The following is a 17,642-nucleotide window of genomic DNA, read 5'->3' as shown; positions in this document are numbered from 1 at the left end:
AAAAGCTCAAAGTGCAGGTAGTTATCATTCACAACTCAGGGAGGTTTCCCCTTTAGGTTTAAATTCACCAGCTGAGACCACATCTTACTTTTAGCTCTGACAGCATTGTGAGTAGATTATTGCAGATGGCTTGGGCATGAATTGAGGCTGCTTTGTTGCAAATATGGGAAAGGAGCGACAGAAGAAGAGATCAGAAGAAATTCTGATGAGAGGGGGGAACCTGAATAAGGTAGCGATGGGGCTGGACTGAACATAAGCTCTGGTGGTGAAGCATGCTGGGAGTTTCGAGGCTTGAGGTAATGGGCCTGCCAGATCAGCTTGAGTTTATCATAAAAGCAGGAGATGGAGAGGGGGTTGACTTACTGTTTGTTTATTTCATTTGAACTGAACTGCTGTAACATGAATCCAGTTGAATTTCCACCTCAGCATGCATTCAAGTTGTACAGAGTCTTGCTAATGATCTACTAATTTTATTCAGGTGTGTTCAGGGATGCATGTAAAAGTTTCAGGACACCGGCCCTCGAGGACCGGAGTGTGACAACTGTGACAGATGATGCTGGTGAGAGCACATGAGAAATGAAGGGAGCATCTTGAGGAATTATGAGGGGAAGGATTTGGAACCAGTGGTTTGGGAGGATGAACTGCTGTTAAGTCAAATTGTTAAATGTGTCATTGTGGTGTTTAAATTTGTAAAGCCTTAGTTCACGCAGTAGGATCAAAGCCATCCCTTTGTCTTTGACCACCTCTCCAGCCACTCTGTGCTGGGGGAGGTTTTATTGTAGATGCATCCTATCTGAACGATCTGTTTCTTCTGTTGTAAGCTTCCTGCTTTTATGACCCTTTTGGTGAGCAGGAGGTCACACAAACGCACCCCCATGACACACACGCATACACGTGCACACACATACACACACATAGTGCCTTGTCTTTGTAACCAAGGGGTTTTTTATGTAGGGTGGTGCTTACTTGTGTTGTATTGTGTGAACTGTAACTGTAATGGGAATAAAAGGCTACGAGGACAGCTGCTCGTTCAAGGATTTGGGCTAGAGACAGGTGATGAGCATTGCTCCACTGCCTGGTTTTGACCAAAGCTTCCCTCGTTAGTGAGTTAAAGACCGGTTGAAGATGTTCTGTCTTAATTTCGCTCATCATGAGGAATAAGTCTCTAAACTAGCGGGGCCTGTGGAAACACAGACTCAGCAACTGCTGTAGCAAAGAGAGGCATGAATAGCATTTGACTGAAAAAAAAGGCCTGAGCTGTAAACTTGGCCACATGTTACTGAGAGCTGCTCTGACTGTCCGGTGCCACAAAGGTTAGCTGCTGCTTTTTGTCAAGAAGGGAGCAGTAACAGAGAAACTGGCACCCTGGTGTAGTAATGAAACTACAATGAAACTAACTCAAACTAAACTGAATTTTAAAAAAAAAGTCTGATGGATTCATAATAGATGATATAGCAATTCTTAAAAAAAGGACTTTTATCAGTAGGTCATGAGCCCATAACTAGGATCGTTTCTATTCAGAAGCTTTGGCTGCAATAGCTGCTGTTTTCAATCTTTGTTTTTATCTCTTCATATTTACATAGTTTGATTTTCTTTGTTTTTCGTGTGAAAGCTCTCTTAGCTAGATTGGGAAGCCTTGGGTTGGTCATTGAGTTGATAACCACTTTTGTGCCACCACTTACACAGATTACACATAATGGGGTAACTTAACCCAGATGTGTAAAGATATTATGTGTTGTGAGGCAACAGTGCTAACCACCGTACTGCGCTGCATACAGACGAGTGAGGGGAAATGTAAACAGCATGCACTGCAGAGCTGGAGAAGCTGGCACCTTCAAGATGAAAAGGTATTAAGCAAACCCGTGTGGTTTTAATGCCATTTCCTCCTTGCACAATAAGATGTAGAGTATGTGAACATAAAACGCCTCCCTCCCGTCTCTGTATCTGCACCATCTTCACAGCTAAATACTTTGTTATTTTCATGTATTCTGAAAGAATAGAGGGAACAATTTATGTGTGAATTTTAGTGTAAATATTCAGCATGTCCTGGTACTGGGTGAAATCTGTTATGTCAAATAATGCCTGCATCCTCCCAGTATACACAACGTGGCCTTTGCTGTCTGCAGTTCTGTTTTAGAGACCCATAAGAGCCATTTGAGAAGTTTAGTTACAGATTTCAGCTAACTGTGCTTTGTATTTTTTGTTCCGCCCTTTTCCTACTTACAAATTTGTTTTATTGTCAACTTGCTTCTGACTTTCACTTTCACTAACTCTTTAGGTTTATGCACTGAATAGTAGGAAATACTAGGAAAAAATTAGGAAACATTTTTAGATTGTGGTCCACTGAAAACTGACAGACCCACCTCAGCGACGCTGATGGGATGAGACCATCCTCAGTCATGTTGTAGCTTAACAGAAAATTAAAGCTTAGATACAGTTAAAGTGATGTAATCTATCTCAAGTCACCTCACTATTTTTCAGGATATTACTAGAAAATAAAAGGTGAAGGTCTGTGAACCTCTTAAGCCCCAACGCTCCCTGATACGGGTGCAAAAGGCAGGAGATCAGGTAGGCTTGGGGCATTAACCTGAAATTTATTGTGCTGACACACAAGAACAAGGTTTGGAATTCACTGATGGTCTTTTTAACATCCATGTTTGTTATTGTTTTTCGATCTGGAGGCTATTAAGGCTTAAACTTTAGCGTCAGACTTCACAACAACAGTTGCCTCAAGGCGCTTTATATTGTACAGTAGATCGTACAATAATACATCCAAAGATTTCGGTTTTGGTGAGTAAGGTATTAATATTTTATTAGATTGTTTCTGCACTGATGAACAGCTTGTTACCTAAGTCTTCTATCATTAGTTTGTAGCTTAGTACTGTAAAATGGTCACTTCCGGTTAAAATAAAAACAAAAAACAAAGAAATAACAAACAACTGGCAGTCACACCTGCTCTTAAATTAAGACCTGATAATGCCAAATCTAGCTGATTGTACAGTGAGCACATCCATCATTTAAATTAGTGTATAAAACATTAAACTAAAGGAAGCACAGGCATGATCACGAAGGAAAATTGTAGCAAAACTCTAATTTAATAGACAACAAGAAAACGTTTAAAGATTGAGATTTTATACATTAACAATAACTCAATGAAATGCAAATATGCTTTAAGAAAAAAAAACAGGAAATCCACGGTTTCCTGTGCATATATGCTTCGAAGGTATATACTGTTGCTCTGAGCAGATGCAAGATGCAAACCTCAGCCACTTTACATAATCTGCTACACTGACTGCTGTTTTGGGTCATCTCCATGAACAAATATCAAGCCCATCTACTGCAGCCTTTGCCAGTTGTCCCATGATGAACAGCAGAGTACACCCTGGGCAGGTCTCCAGTGTATTACAGGGCTAACACAGGGAGACAGACAACCTTCATTCATGCTCACATCACAACTGCAGGAAATACATGAATTGCATGTCTCTGGTCTGCGGTAGGAAGCCAGAATCCACAGAGAGAACCTGCAGGGAACAGGGAGAACATGCAAAACCAGCCCATAGATTCAACCTTAGGACCTTCTTGCTGTGAGGCAACAGTGCTAACCACTGCACCACCATGTAACCCCATTTTATCCATAATTCAAATAATAGTAATAAGAATGGTAAAATGTATTACATATGTAATAATTTTAAGTTATTTTCATTTTTTATCATTGTATTTAAAAATTTAAAAAAAAACAATATTATTCTGATGATCAGAAATGTTGCACAGAGAGCTGATTTTTCAAGAATACCTCTAAGCCCTCCCCTTTTCAGAAGAGCTTTCTACATTGTACAGTTTGATTTTCTCTTCTTTTTTTTTCAAAAAGGAAATGCTTGTGGTCTTCTTGATGCATCTTTACATTTCAAGCTGCAGCTCTCATCAGAAGTAAACTGTTGTCCAAAGATGAAGGACTTCCTGACAAATTTTCCCTTTCGGGAACTCAGCATCTTTGTCACCATCGTTGGCAGCTTTACTTACAATCTTTTGCTTGAGAGAGATATGGCGTGCACCTGCAAACAAGGAACTCCTGACTGTGGCATATACATGGCTCTGCCAACTTGTATTATCTTCATCTTAATACTTTGGACAGACAAGAAATTTAAGACAGCCTGCAAGTTTACGTTCGCGTGTAGATGTGAAAGTTCAAAAAAAGATGGTGACTCACCGTCACCATCACCTGCTGCTGTTGCATCACAGGAGCAGGAGCAACGGCAGGAGCAGACTAAATGCTGTAGGACAGAGTTATGTGGAGTTCTTCTCACTCGTATTCTCAAAGCAGGCTGTGTTGGTCTGCTGTGGGTCGTTTCTGTGCTCATGGATGGAGACTGGTATGTTTGCTGTAATCTAGAAAAGTCTAATAATCGGACAAACTTAGCATGCAAAGACAAACAAAACATCACAGCTGAGGAAAATATAATCATCATTGAAATGAAAAATTACTCAAGGGTGAGTAGTTCTTACCTTATTTTCAGGTTGTACATTGTTCTTATTCTGACCGATCAGCCTGATGTCTTCACGATTCCTTTTCAGAACATTGGCTTCGTTCTGCTCTTTGGCATCATTTTTCTGGCAGCCCTGATGTCACTGTTCGACTGGAAGAGATGCTGTGAATGCTGCTGTAGAAGAAGAATTGTATTTGACACAGTGATCTTGGAGGAGGGAGAATATTTACTGAAAGAGATTCTCACAGAAGCAGCAAAAGAAGAGCTAACCAGAACAATCTTTAACCAAATAAGTGAAACTCAAAAGGACTGGATAGAATGTCTCGACGCAGCTGCAAACATGGTTGAAAAGTCAAGTGAACCAAAACTTTCTAAAAAACAAGAACAACTAAAAGATGAGCTACAGATGCGGCTGCAGGAGATGCTACCACCACCGAATCCAAAGCTTTGTCTACATCAACATATGCAGCGCTGATTGATTTTATTTTGTGAAATGCTGAATCATGGTGCAGTTTCCTGAAATCAAAATTTCAAAGTCCAGCTAAAAGTATATCTTGTTTTTACAGATTCATTTCATTTTTACTATACAGTTTAACATTTTTAACATTTTATATGAACTACGCCGGGCAGCTTTTTACCTCTCTCTTCCTCTTTTTTTGTTTCTTTGCTGTATGTTTTCTTTTTTTTTACATTGTTGTATATTACATTGTATTTTGGCAAATACGGCTGCAAATATATAATAATTGTTGCAAGAAGACAAAACATTATTTCTGTCAATCTTCCTGTCTGTTACTGCGATAAAGGTGCGTGATGATGAAATATTCATAGGATGTGATATCAATACACGGTCAAATACGCTTGCAAGTTTATTATATCGCTATTGTCAGAGTCGCTGTACACTACAAGTTGTGACTAATAAAAGTTTGATTTGAAATGACTTGAATATTTTTCATGATTTTACTAATCTTACAATTTAATACGATCATATAAATTGTATTGTTTGAGATATTCAAAGTTGGTGGGAGATCTCTCCTCTCCCTGTTTTTCAGCTACACAACATAGCAGGGGTGAGGAACTCCAGGCCTTGAGGGCGGGTGTCCTGTACATTTTAGATGTGTCCTTGTTCCAACACAGCTGATTTAAATTGCTAAATGACCTCCTCAACATGTCTTGACGTTCTCCAGAGGCCTGGTAATGAACTTGTCATGTGATTCAGCTGTGTTGACTCAGGGTGAGATCTAAAACCTGCAGGACACCGGCCCTTGAGGCCTGGAGTTCCCCACCCCCTGCACACTACATTGCCAAATGTATTCACTCAACCATCCAAACAACTCAATCCAGATGTTCCAATCACTTCCACAGCCACAGGTGTATAAAATCAAACACCCAGGCATGCAGAACATTTGTAAAAGACTGGTCACTCTCAGGAGCTCAGTGAACTCCAGTGTGGTACAGTGACAGGATACCACCTGTGCAACAAGTTCAGTCACGAAACTCTTAATGCTTTAGGATACCACCACAATTTGGACAATTTCCTGCTCGCAACTTTGCAGGAAAAGTTTGGGGATGGCTCCTTCCTGTTCCAACATGTCTGAGCACCAGTGCACAAAGCAAGCTCCATAAAGACATGGGTGAGCAAGTCTGGCCTTCACAGAGTCCTGCACAGAGCACCTCTGGGATCAGAGTGGAGACTGTGAGCCAGACCTTCTCGTCCAACATCAGTGTCTGCCCTCACAAATACGCTTTTAGAAGAACAGTCAAAAATTCCCATAAACACTCGTAAAACGTGTGGAAAGCCTTCCCAGAAGAGCCTAAGCTGTTATAGCTGCAAAGGGTGCGCTGACATCCAATAAACTCTATAGATTAATAATAAGATGCCACTCAAATATATGTGTGAACAACACGTGTGAAGGCAGACAAGCGAATATTTCTAGCAGTATAGTGTATGTGCCATATTGACAGGGGATTCCTAAGAATCTCCCAAACAGTTCTGCAGCTGAGACAACTGAGTTAGAAAACACAAACACACTGCAGTTGATTTATTTGCAAAGGCGGGCACAGAGCGCTCATACGCAGACAGACACTCACGGACTGGCGCTCTCTCACTGTCTGCGTTCTGTATTTATACAAGCTGGTTACACGTGTGTACAAAAATAACAAAGTTATTCCAAGAACTCAGAGCTGAGGTTGCCCTTTTCTACATCTGTATGTTCTCAGAATAGAGGAAGCTGTTAGTTGCTAAAATAAGTTTATCACTCAAAAGTTGTTATATGGCAGGTCACATAGACATGTGGTTTGCTTAGTGATCCTAAAAAGGGCACATTTCATGTAGCTGATCACACTATGTACAATTTTCTTTTAACACATATACTCGTCTGTCTGATGTTCTGTGGCATTTAGGGTCAGTTAAGTCTGGCCTGACTTTGGTACCACAGCTTCTACAGAGTCAGTTGTGCATTGGTACCCTTTGAGAGCCACCCCACATCTAGACCGCTCTGAGAGCCAGTTGTTACATAAGAGATATCAGGGGAAATATACTGACTTTCTCACTGGGATAAAAGACCCAGTGTTATCTCATTTCTTTCTGATGCTAACGTATGCACCTTCAACCTACTTTCATTGCTCTAAACTCTGTATTTTCCTTGTTCTGCATTTCCTCAGTTCTGATGTATCTCCACGTCTCTGCTGCTGCTGAGTATCAGTTGAGTGGGATGAGACTGCACTTTGCTGCAGAAATGATATTAGCTGTTCCTGGTATTCAAAATGCAGTTATTAAATAGTGAGATACTTTGAGAGCACATAAAAATCAGATCCCAAATATCAAGTGGAGATAATTTATCTGAATTTCAGGAGTGGGATCACACCTCATACACAGTCCTGGGTCTATATTTGCCGCCTGCACTGTTGTTAGTTGGAGCACTTGCCGTGACTTTGTTATCACCTTTGCTTGATGTGTTGATACACAGGTGAAAAAAAATACCTTTACAAATGTGCGACCAAGACAACAGAAAAGAAATTGGGCCTTGCTTCAGGTGTGTGGCAGCAAACCTGGAGACTCGGCTCCACCCGGGGACGGAAACCCAGTAGAATCCACCCTCCATGCAACATGCAACTGAACACAGAGAGAAACAAAGACCTGCCCTGACCCTGACAAAGCCTAACTGAGCACCACTATTTTAATAATGACGTTGCAATGCAAAGAGAGAGCTAAAAAGAGCTGTGAACACAAACTATAACAAAACAAGCAGCTCTGCATTTCATTGTTATACAGAGATATGACAGTACATATAAACTAATTCGAAAACAGAAACTTTGTGGCATCTGTGGTGCAGATGTGGTTGTAACATCTGCACCACAGATGTGACAGTGTGATTAGTATCTGTTTACTATTGTGACAATAATTTTACTTTTTAGAATTTTGTGTTTGACAGCAAGACAGAAAGAGAACGTGAGAGGAAAGCAGGAAAAAACACATTTGTCTTTTCTATAGATTGTTCTCCTTCCTGTCACCCGGAGTCAGCCTCAGTACGCAATGCTGAAGAAACTTTTAGTTTAGTTTAGCTGAGAATGCACAGCAGAATGAAAGCTCGATCATATTGACTTCTCATTATATCATATCAGTGCTGTATAGTCACACCAGCACTTTTATTTGATGTTTTGCATGCTAAGTTACACACTGCACATTTTTTTAACTGAACCAAAGTCAAAGTGCAAACAGCATAGTATAAAAATAACTTCACAGACATGTTTTAAAGATGTTAAAGCCAAAATTCTCCTCCTGCAACTAGGTTAAAAAAAAAAGCAGAAAACAACAGGCTTTAGGTAGTAAGAAAAAACAAAAGATTCACAAAGCTGTGCACCTGTAACCATGAACACTTGTGGTTTATGTTCAAATTTGTTCTCAGCCCAAATAGTTCCTCCTGAATACAGTTTCACACTTCCTGTGTCTTCGTCTTTGTGCCATCTTCATTTCTTCTTCTGCAGTTTTAGGATTCTGTGTACAGGAAGAGCACAGTTTCCTCTCAGAATATTTAGTTTAAGTTTCAGCTCTCAGCAGACGCCAACTTCAGCACCCAAGATGAAGACCTTCTTCCCAAAATTTGCCATCAAACAATACAGCACGTATGTCGCAATGATTGTGATTTTTGTTCACAATTATGTGCTTGACGAGGATTTAAACTGCACTTGCGATGCTGATATAACAACCTGCTCTTTCTACTTGGTTCTACCTTTTTTAATTTTATTTTCTTTACAACTCTGGACAGACGAGCCATTCAAGAGAGTCTGGAAATACACATGTCCTACATGCACATGTTGTTGTTGTTTTTGCAAATGCAGGTGCAAACTTTTCTTGGTTTTGTGTTTACAAATTATGAAGGCAGTTTGCATTGGTCTGCTTTGGGTATTGTCCGTGTTCATCGATGGAGACTGGTTTGTTTGCTGTTGCAATACGTATAAAGAACATCCACAGTTAGGCTGCAAAGACAAAGAAAACATTACAGCTGAGGAACGAGTCCTGATTGCGAAGCTGAAAAACAAATCCATGGTGAGTAAAGTTGTTGTTCTTCACACATCATACAGTACCACTCTGTGTTGCTCTCTCGACTTATTGTGTTTTTTTACTCCTTTATCTACGATAAAGCTGAATATCTGCAGATATAGGGAGTTTGTAATAAGTTTATTTCACTTAAATTTTAGATCTCTTTCACTAATTATACTTGTAAATTACAAGTATAAATGGATGGTATGGATGGTTACATCTGACCTTGAAGAGTCCAGTTACCAATACAGGAAGACTTTGCATCAGAGAGCTGCTGAAACCATCCAGTGTTTGGAACAAAACAACCAAATGTTGATATGTTTTCACGTGACTCTACACACTACACTTAATGAGCTGTTTTCTGTATGATTTTCATATCATTGTGGTCCAAATCCCTGGTCCACCTTTCTTTACAACATTGCTTCAGTTCATTGAGGTTCACAGATATTTGTTGATGAACGGCTCTCTTCGGGCAGTTCAGTCAGGTTGAGGTCTGGAGTTTGACTGGGCCAGAGCAGCATGTTGGTTTTTTCTTTTTCAACCACTCTGCTGGAAATTTGCTGCTGTGCTTGGAATCTCTTTTCTGTTGTATGACTCAGTTGGGGCGAAGCTTTAGCTGTCAGCCAGACAGCCTCACATTAGGATACTTTAGCATACAGAGGAAATCACGGTTCCATCAAAGCAAGGTGACAAGACAAGTGGTTGCTAAACAGCCTCAAACCCTCACAACTCCACCACCATGCTTGGTAGTCGATTTCAGGTGTTCACCACCTAACCCTTGGGTCGCATTAATCCAAAGGATGTTGTTCCAGAAGTCTTCATCAGCTGATGAGGCTTTTGCACTCTAGTCTGTTCCACTTAATTTTTTTCTCTCTACTCTGACTTCACACCTACTTTATAGGAAGGGGTTAATTAGCAGATGCACACCAGATTTGCTGGTTTTTGTAACTGTACTGTCAATTGTCGATGAAACTGATGAGTTGAAAAGAAAAAAAGAACACAGACTGGATTCTTTCCAGATATCACCTGTTTAACTAAATACATGCCCTCTTTTACAGTTTTGTGATTTCAGAATACGAGTTTAAAATATAATCTTTGTTGCTTCTCCTTCAGCTTATTGGCTTGGGTGCACTCTTGGTTGGCTTTGTTTTTGTTACCTTTGTGTTACCACTTGGATGGAAGAAATGCTGTGAAAAGACAGAGAATTGCCCAAGTTGCTGCGACAGAAAACTTCTCTACGACCAAATGATTTTGGAAGAGGAAGAAAATGTACTCACAGAGATGATAAGAAAAGCAGCAAAAGATAAGCTGACCGAAGAAATGCAGAAGAAACTTGGCAGTGGAACATGGGGGGAATGTTTTGATGTTGCTGAAAAGCTGATTGAAAACAAAACTCCACCAGGACAGAAGGTAATATCATGTTGCTCTATGAAGACTCCAGTGACTTTTTAAAAAAAACATGTAAACCACTTCAGTCCAGATGTGACTGAAGAACAAGTAAAATACATGATCCTCTGTTCTGTGCTGACTTTACTTTGTTTTTCTTTGTTTTCTATTCAAACTTAAGTAATCTAAGTTGTGTGTGTGTGTTTTAAATTTAAACAGGAGGACAAACTAATGGAGGAGTCTGATTCAGAAAAACACACAACAGAAATGTGAGGAAATTATCGTCACTGCGACCGTCTTATCAGAATTCAGAAGTTTCATTTTCAGTTTATCAGAAAAAAAATATGTCTGTACGTCACAAGTGAAAGGAAACTATAGTAAGATTGTTATGTTATGCTTCTAAATACCATGTTATGGTGATACATGTATGTTTCATATATTTCAAAGTTTTTTTTTTTATGTCACATGAGGGTAGATTTTTAATGGTGCTATTTTTACGCTATGATATTGTTTGAATTTCACAAATGTGAGCATGTTATAAGGAGCTTCTACAGAAAGCCTTAGAGTCATTGTGCATCACTTGGTAGCTGACAGCTTGTCTCTATCTTGTAGCCTTTGGTTGGCTTGGGAACACTTTCCCTTTATATTTGGATCAGCTGTAGTCTTCACTCTCCCTCGTGGCCACTTTATCACTCTGTTAGTTTAGTTTAACTTTTGACCTGCTGGCTTCACACTGACGTTGGCTATTTTGTTTCTAGTTGCTTTATGTGTGACCGTCTCTTTAAGCTCAAATTTTACCAGTAGCCTATTAAAGACATTAATAAGATAGTTTTCACTGTTCCTGTAACATTTAATGCCACCTGTGTATAAACAACATGCTCAAAGAAGCTGTGAAGTTTCAGGTTTGACAGAAATCATAAAAATGAAGCTTTTGGGTCTAGAAAGAGAAAAACAGAGATTTGGATTTTAATGTGCTAAGCTGATATTTTAATAAATACTTTCAAATGAAATGCACAATTTGAACTGTAATATGTGTTTCAGTAAAAATGAATAAAAAAAACATGAGCTTTGCATTTTGTTATTTGTCGTTCCTTTTTTCCACTGAACATTTAGCTGTTTGTGCTGTTTGTGGTTTAATACGAGATCGGCGGTGACATTCTGCATCTCAAATGTTTTCATACTTCAAGTTACAGGTAATGCTGAACTGTAACTGTTTCTGCTAATTGTGTTATCTGTATCTATAGGTTTCCAGAGGTTTTTAAGAGATGATTTCAGACCACATGAAGTCAGATGTTTTGGACACCAAAAGATTTCAATGGTTTTCAGCTATTATGTCAGTTATTTTTTTATTAAATAGTAGGAGGTCCTAACTGATGAATTCAATATTTAAGTATTTATCTAATCATCAGTTTAAAAAAAAAACAATCTACTGACAGATCTCTTATTTTGGCGCCTCCTGGAGGACAAATGCTCAAAGTGCAAATATTTTTGCCTCATCATCCAGGAAACTTTGGTCCATATTGTATGTTTATATATTTTTTTATTATTATTAATTGTCAAAAACAATTATTATGTATATTTAGCATATTCCTTCAGGTGTTGTGGCACACAGACTCACAAGGATGGCTTTTCAGTCTGCACTGCATCGAGAACAGATTCTGTAATGGCGATCACTGCATGGGCTCCTGAAAACCACTGAGTGTGAGTATATGAGATGGTGTCTCAGATACTGCAAGGTGGCCAGGTCCAAAATTTGATGTTTGGAGACAACATTATGATCTGTTGTTTGAGTGACAGCAGATGGAAGGGAAGATGGAGATGTGGGGCCATGTACTGCAGAGAAGAGGAATGAGAGTCAGTAGATGAAGACAGAAGATAAGTGTGTGAATGGGAGGGAGAGAGTGCACGTAGGGCGGAGTTGAGATGAGTGCAAGGAGTAATTTGTGAAAAGCAAAGTTTACAAGGTGGGAGTGAGACCTTGTATGTATGATGTATGGTTTGTCTGTTTCCGGGACAAAAAGACAGGAGGTAGAGTTGGAGATGTTAAGATTTTCATTTGAAGTGACCAGAATCACTGGATTAGAAATGAATGGGTCAGAGGAACAGAGGACAAGTTAGAGAGGCAATGCTGGTGAGGTTTAGACATGTGGACAGGATTGATGGAAAGGTGGAAATATTGGACAAAGCCTTACAGCTCCATAAAACTTCATCATTCTGAGATGGACAGAGGTGGTCCTTGGTGGCGACTCTTGAAAGGAGCAAAAGAAGTCAAAATTCATAAAACCTTAGATATTAAAAAGGGTGTGCTTTTTTTTTTTTTTTTTACCTTTGGCCTCCAAGGTATTACAAAAAGCCCCCCGAACATGACATGTGGACATCAGACTACTTCAAGATTTATATGTACACTGCCAGCCAAATGTTTGGACACACCTTCTCATTTAAAGGTTTTTCTTTATTTTTACTACTTCCTACATTGTTGATACATACTGAAGGCATTACATATATGAAGCAAGATATATGGAATTACTGTATGTAGCAATGAATAAATTGATAAATAACTCTAAATATGTCTTATATTTTAGATTCCTGAAAGAAGCCAGCATTTGCTTTGTTGACAGTGCTGCAAACTGGCCTTCTCTCAATGAGCTTCATGTTGTAGTCACCTGAAACGGTTTCCACTTGCCTTGTCAGGTTTTACATGTGAAATTTCTTTCTTTCCTAATGAGGTTTGAGACCATCAGTTGTGGAGTGCAGAAGTGCAGAGGATTAATTCATCCGAGTCACCAGCCTCAGAAATCGCAAGTTAACATCAGCTCTGATCAGAGCCCAGATAAATGCCACACAGAGGTCCAGTAGCAGAAATATCTCTACATCAACTGTTCAGAGGAGACTGTGTGAATCAGGCCTTTATGGTCAAAAACACCAAGCAGAAGTGATTTGTTTGGGGCAAGAAACAGAAGGAATGGACATTAGACCAGAGGAAATGTGTGCTTTGGTCTGATGAGTTCAAATCTGACATCTTTGGTTCCACCTGGCGTGTCTCTGTGTGATGCAGAAAAAGTAAAAAGATAGTCTTTTCATGCACAACCGTGAAGCATGGAGGAGGAGGTGCTTTGCTGAATTTATTCCAAACTGAAGGCACAGTTTGGAATAATAAACATTATTTATTTTTCAACAGCAAAATGAACCCAAACACACCTCCAGGCTGTGTAACGGCTATTTGACCGAGAAGGAGAGTGATGGAGTGCTGCACAGGATGGCCTGGCCTCCACAGTCACCTGGCCAAAAGCCAGTGGAGATGGTTTGGGATGAGATGGAGCGCAGAGTAAAGGCAAAAGGACCAACAAGTGCTCAGCATCTCTGGGAACTCATTCAAGACTGTTGGAAAACCATTTCAGGTGACGACCTCATGAAACTCAATGAGAGAAGCCCAAGAGTGAGCAAAGCAGTAATTAAAGCAAAGGGTTGATATTTTGAAGACTCTAAAATCTAAAACATGTTTTGAATTTAATTTTTCTATCAAAATATCAGATATGTTGAATGAAGAAATCACTTATATAAAATCCTTCTAATGAAGCAAACAACAACACATCATGCCAAAATCTTATTAAACAGCTGAGAAACAAAGTCTGCGATATCTATCAGTCTGGAAACGATTATAAAGCCCTTTCTCTGCCTCTGGGACCCCAGTGAACCATGGTGAGAGCTATTATCCACAATTAGAGAAAACTGGAACAGCAGTTAAACTTTCCATTAATAGTTGCTGACCAAAAGTACTTAAAGAATGAATAATGACTCATTAATGACTCATTCAGGAGGTCAAAAGAACCCAGAACAATATCAAAAGAACTGCAGGCCTCAGCACAAAAAACAAAATGGGCAAAATCTACACACATGCAAGGGTTCCAACATGAAAATGACTTCTGAGCAACAATAGTTTAATAATAGTTTAATAATTTATATAGCACATTTAATTACAGCAGGAGCATTGACCAAAGTGCTGAACAAGAATACAACATACATAATAAAATAAGTTCGAGTATTGATAGCAAACACCAAATATGGATTAACAAATAACTCTCATGCTGTATTAAAAGCCGGTAAATAAAAATGTGTTTTAAGATAAGATTGAAAAGACTGACAGTAGGAGCCTGTCTGACGTATAGGGGCAAATTATTCCACAGCTTAGGTGCTGCGACTGCAAATGCTCGATCGCCTCTATGAACCAGCCTCGACCTTGGTACGGCTGAAAGCCAAAGATCACTTGATCTAAGAGATCTAAGGGGGTATAAGTCTGCAAGAGGTCAGACAAATACCCGGGAGCCTGTCCATTCAGGGCTTTGTAAGTCAACAATAAAATTTTAAAATTAATTCTGAAGTGGACAGGGAGCCAATGAAGACAGGCAAGCACCGGGGAAATGTGCTCACATCTTTTATTACGTGTCAGAAGACGAGCTGCAGCATTCTGGACTAACTGCAGCCTTGCCAGGCAAGTCTGGCTGACTCCAGCATATAAGGAGTTACAATAGTCCAGCTGGGATATAATAAAAGCATGAATCACCCGTTCAAAAATGATCTCACCTTAGATAAAAGCCTCGGTTTGAAGAAAGACCGCTGTACGACTGAGTTTATGTGTTTTTCAAAGGTGAAATTGCTGTCAAATATAACCCCCAAATTTTTGGCATGTGATTTGACAAAAGGTTCAAGACTGTGAAGGTTAAAATTAGAGGTGCTGGGATAGCCGCTTGGTCCAAACATTATCACTTCGGTTTTGTTCTCATTGAAGTTAAGGAAGTTAGAGGTCATCTAATGGGGAACACAAAAGCTTGTTTTGTATTTGCCAAAACTGTTCATGCTCAAACTCTCCAGTGTGGCTGAATTAATGCAATTCAGCAAAGAAGTCTATTGCGGCCACCGGTGGCACAAGCAGTCTTTTTCAGACAGAGCTAGGAGCATTTAGTTGGATTTCCACTGTCTACTATTAAAATTTGTTTAAGGATCTGAAACATTTAGGTGTGGCTGGCTGCCTCTATGTCACAGCTAAGAGTGGTTTAAGTATCAATATTTTATCATGGTTAGATTGACACTTTTAAATTTGTTTCAGTAACTATACTTCAAAGTACCGTTGAAAGTATTCTGGAGTCCAATAAGGGCTTTTTCAAAATGGAATCAACAGAGCACCACTGTGATGTTGAACAGGAGATTCTCAACATCTCAACAAGTTCTGAAGGCAAAAGGCGCTCCAACATGATACTAGCAAGGTGCACCTAATAAAGTGTCAGGTAAATGTTTAATAAAAATGATAAAAATAATAGAAAATAAACAGATAACAGAGATACCAAATACAGCTGTAGGTATCTCAATATATTTGCTTGTATTTATACTTCGTATTTACACTTATTGAAAAAAATGCAAAAACTGATTAAAAAAACACCTGATCAATATGCAGCACACACTCCATATTTGATTATACACTCAACAAAAATATAAACGCAACACCTTTGTTACTGCTCCCATTCCCCATGGGATGGACGTAGAGACCTAAAATTCATTCCAGATACACAATATAACCATCCCTCCCAAACAGTGGTCACAAATCAGTCCAAATGTGTGGTAGTGGGCACATCTGCTATATTGAGATAATCCATCCCACCTCACAGGTGTGCCACATCAGGATGCTGATCTGACATCATGAGTAGTGCACAGGTGTACCTCAGACTGCCCACAACAAAAGGCCACCCTGGAATGTGCAGTTTTTTGCGCTATTGGGGGTCTGGGGACCCAGAACCGGTCAGTATCTGGTGTGACCACCATTTGCCTCATGCAGTGCAACACATCGTCGCATGGAGTCTATCAGATTGTCAATTGTGGCCTGTGGAATGTTGCTCCACTCCACTTCAATGGCTGTGCGAGGTTGTTGGATATTCGTGGGAACTGGTACACGCTGTCATATACGCCGGTCAAGCACATCCCGAACATGCTCAATGGGTGACATGTCCGGTGAGTATGCTGGCCATGCAAGAACTGGGACATTCTCAGCTGCCATCTGCCCTGAACAATGTGAACCATGATTCATCCGTGAAGCGCACACCTCTCCAACGTGCCAGACGCCATCGAATGTGAGCATTTGCCCACACAAGTCTGTTACGGTGACGAGCTGGAGTCAGGTCAAGACCCCGATGAGGACAACGGGCATGCAGTTGAGCGTCCCTGAGACGGTTTCTGACAGTTTGTGCAGAAATTGTTTGGTTGTGCAAACCAATTGTTCCAGCAGCTGTCTGGGTGGCTGGTCTCAGACGATCTTGGAGGTGAACCTGCTGGATGTGGAGGTCCTGGGCTGGTGTGGTTACACGAGGTCTGCGGTTGTGAGGCCGGTTGGATGTGCTGCCATATTCTCTGAAACGCCTGTGGAGACGGCTTATGGTTGAGAAATGAACATTCAATGCACGGGCGACAGATCTGGTTGACATTCCTGCTGTCAGCATGCCAATTGCACGCTCCCTCATTGCTTGTGGCATCTGTGGCATTTTGCTGTGAGACAAAACTGCACATTCCAGGGTGGCCTTTTGTTGTGGGCAGTCTGAGGTACACCTGTGCACTACTCATGATGTCAGATCAGCATCCTGATGTGGCACACCTGTGAGGTGGGATGGATTATCTCAATATAGCAGATGTGCCCACTACCACACATTTGGACTGATTTGTGACCACTGTTTGGGAGGGATGGTTATATTGTGTATCTGGAATGAATTTTAGGTCTCTAAGTCCATCCCATGGGGAATGGGAGCAAAAACAAAAGTGTTGCGTTTATATTTTTGTTGAGTGTAAATACTAGGATCTATGACCAAATAACCACCCAAATGCCACAGGTTCCTATTTCAACCAATTCATCTGTCAGTGTAGCAAATACTAAATCTTCATATTTTTCTTTTCATCCATTCAACTTAAGAGTAAATGTGATCATAAATCCTTAATATAGGTTGTCAAAGGATCTTGCAAAGAAAAGCGTCTGGACTTCTGCCTTCTGAGGCCCTGGGACCATTTTTGTACATTTTAGTTTTTCGGTTACAAGCCATTTGCACTGTGTTGAATAGAATATAGCCAAATTCTCTAAAAAAAAGTTTGGCATAATTTCATTTCAAAATTCAAGTCTGACTTCCTTAAATTAGCTTCAGTGGCTAAGCTAACAATACACATCCTCTTAGAGCCCTAGGGGCCGTTTGCGGCCCCAT

General features: G+C 40.1%; 2 protein-coding genes across 2 annotated transcripts; both read left to right on the top strand.

The window, feature by feature from the left end:
* The first annotated feature begins 3,945 nt into the window (after positions 1-3,945).
* LOC147305558 (uncharacterized) lies at positions 3,946-4,959 on the top strand. Its single transcript, XM_086278930.1, has 2 exons — positions 3,946-4,488; positions 4,573-4,959. Exons 1-2 carry the CDS (start codon positions 3,946-3,948, stop codon positions 4,957-4,959), a joined length of 930 nt encoding a protein of 309 aa, XP_086135056.1.
* Positions 4,960-8,545: 3,586 nt separating this feature from the next.
* Positions 8,546-11,471, top strand: LOC147305557 (uncharacterized). The gene is made up of 3 exons (XM_086277601.1): positions 8,546-9,030; positions 10,138-10,434; positions 10,630-11,471. Exons 1-3 carry the CDS (start codon positions 8,563-8,565, stop codon positions 10,681-10,683), a joined length of 819 nt encoding a protein of 272 aa, XP_086133727.1. The 5' UTR covers positions 8,546-8,562; the 3' UTR covers positions 10,684-11,471.
* The last annotated feature ends 6,171 nt before the right edge of the window (positions 11,472-17,642 follow it).

Source organism: Aulonocara sp. 'chitande type north' Nkhata Bay, linkage group LG20 (assembly GCF_057382095.1).
Source record: "Aulonocara sp. 'chitande type north' Nkhata Bay isolate Kocher_YH1m ecotype deep benthic linkage group LG20, A_spYH_male_GT1.1, whole genome shotgun sequence".
In the NCBI taxonomy this organism is placed as follows: domain Eukaryota; kingdom Metazoa; phylum Chordata; class Actinopteri; order Cichliformes; family Cichlidae; genus Aulonocara; species Aulonocara sp. 'chitande type north' Nkhata Bay.
The sequence above is the reverse complement of the archived record's forward strand: the minus strand, read 5'-3'. Positions and strand labels throughout refer to the sequence as shown.

What these genes read in the sequence shown, in the direction of transcription:
- LOC147305558 (XM_086278930.1), top strand. Translation starts at nt 3,946, where the DNA reads ATGAAGGACTTCCTGACAAATTTTCCCTTTCGGGAACTCAGCATCTTT. An exon ending in AAATGAAAAATTACTCAAGG is followed by an intron (nt 4,489 to 4,572) that starts GTGAGTAGTTCT and finishes ATTCCTTTTCAG; the next exon opens with AACATTGGCTTCGTTCTGCT.
- LOC147305557 (XM_086277601.1), top strand. Translation starts at nt 8,563, where the DNA reads ATGAAGACCTTCTTCCCAAAATTTGCCATCAAACAATACAGCACGTAT. An exon ending in AGCTGAAAAACAAATCCATG is followed by an intron (nt 9,031 to 10,137) that starts GTGAGTAAAGTT and finishes CTTCTCCTTCAG; the next exon opens with CTTATTGGCTTGGGTGCACT. An exon ending in AAACTCCACCAGGACAGAAG is followed by an intron (nt 10,435 to 10,629) that starts GTAATATCATGT and finishes AAATTTAAACAG; the next exon opens with GAGGACAAACTAATGGAGGA.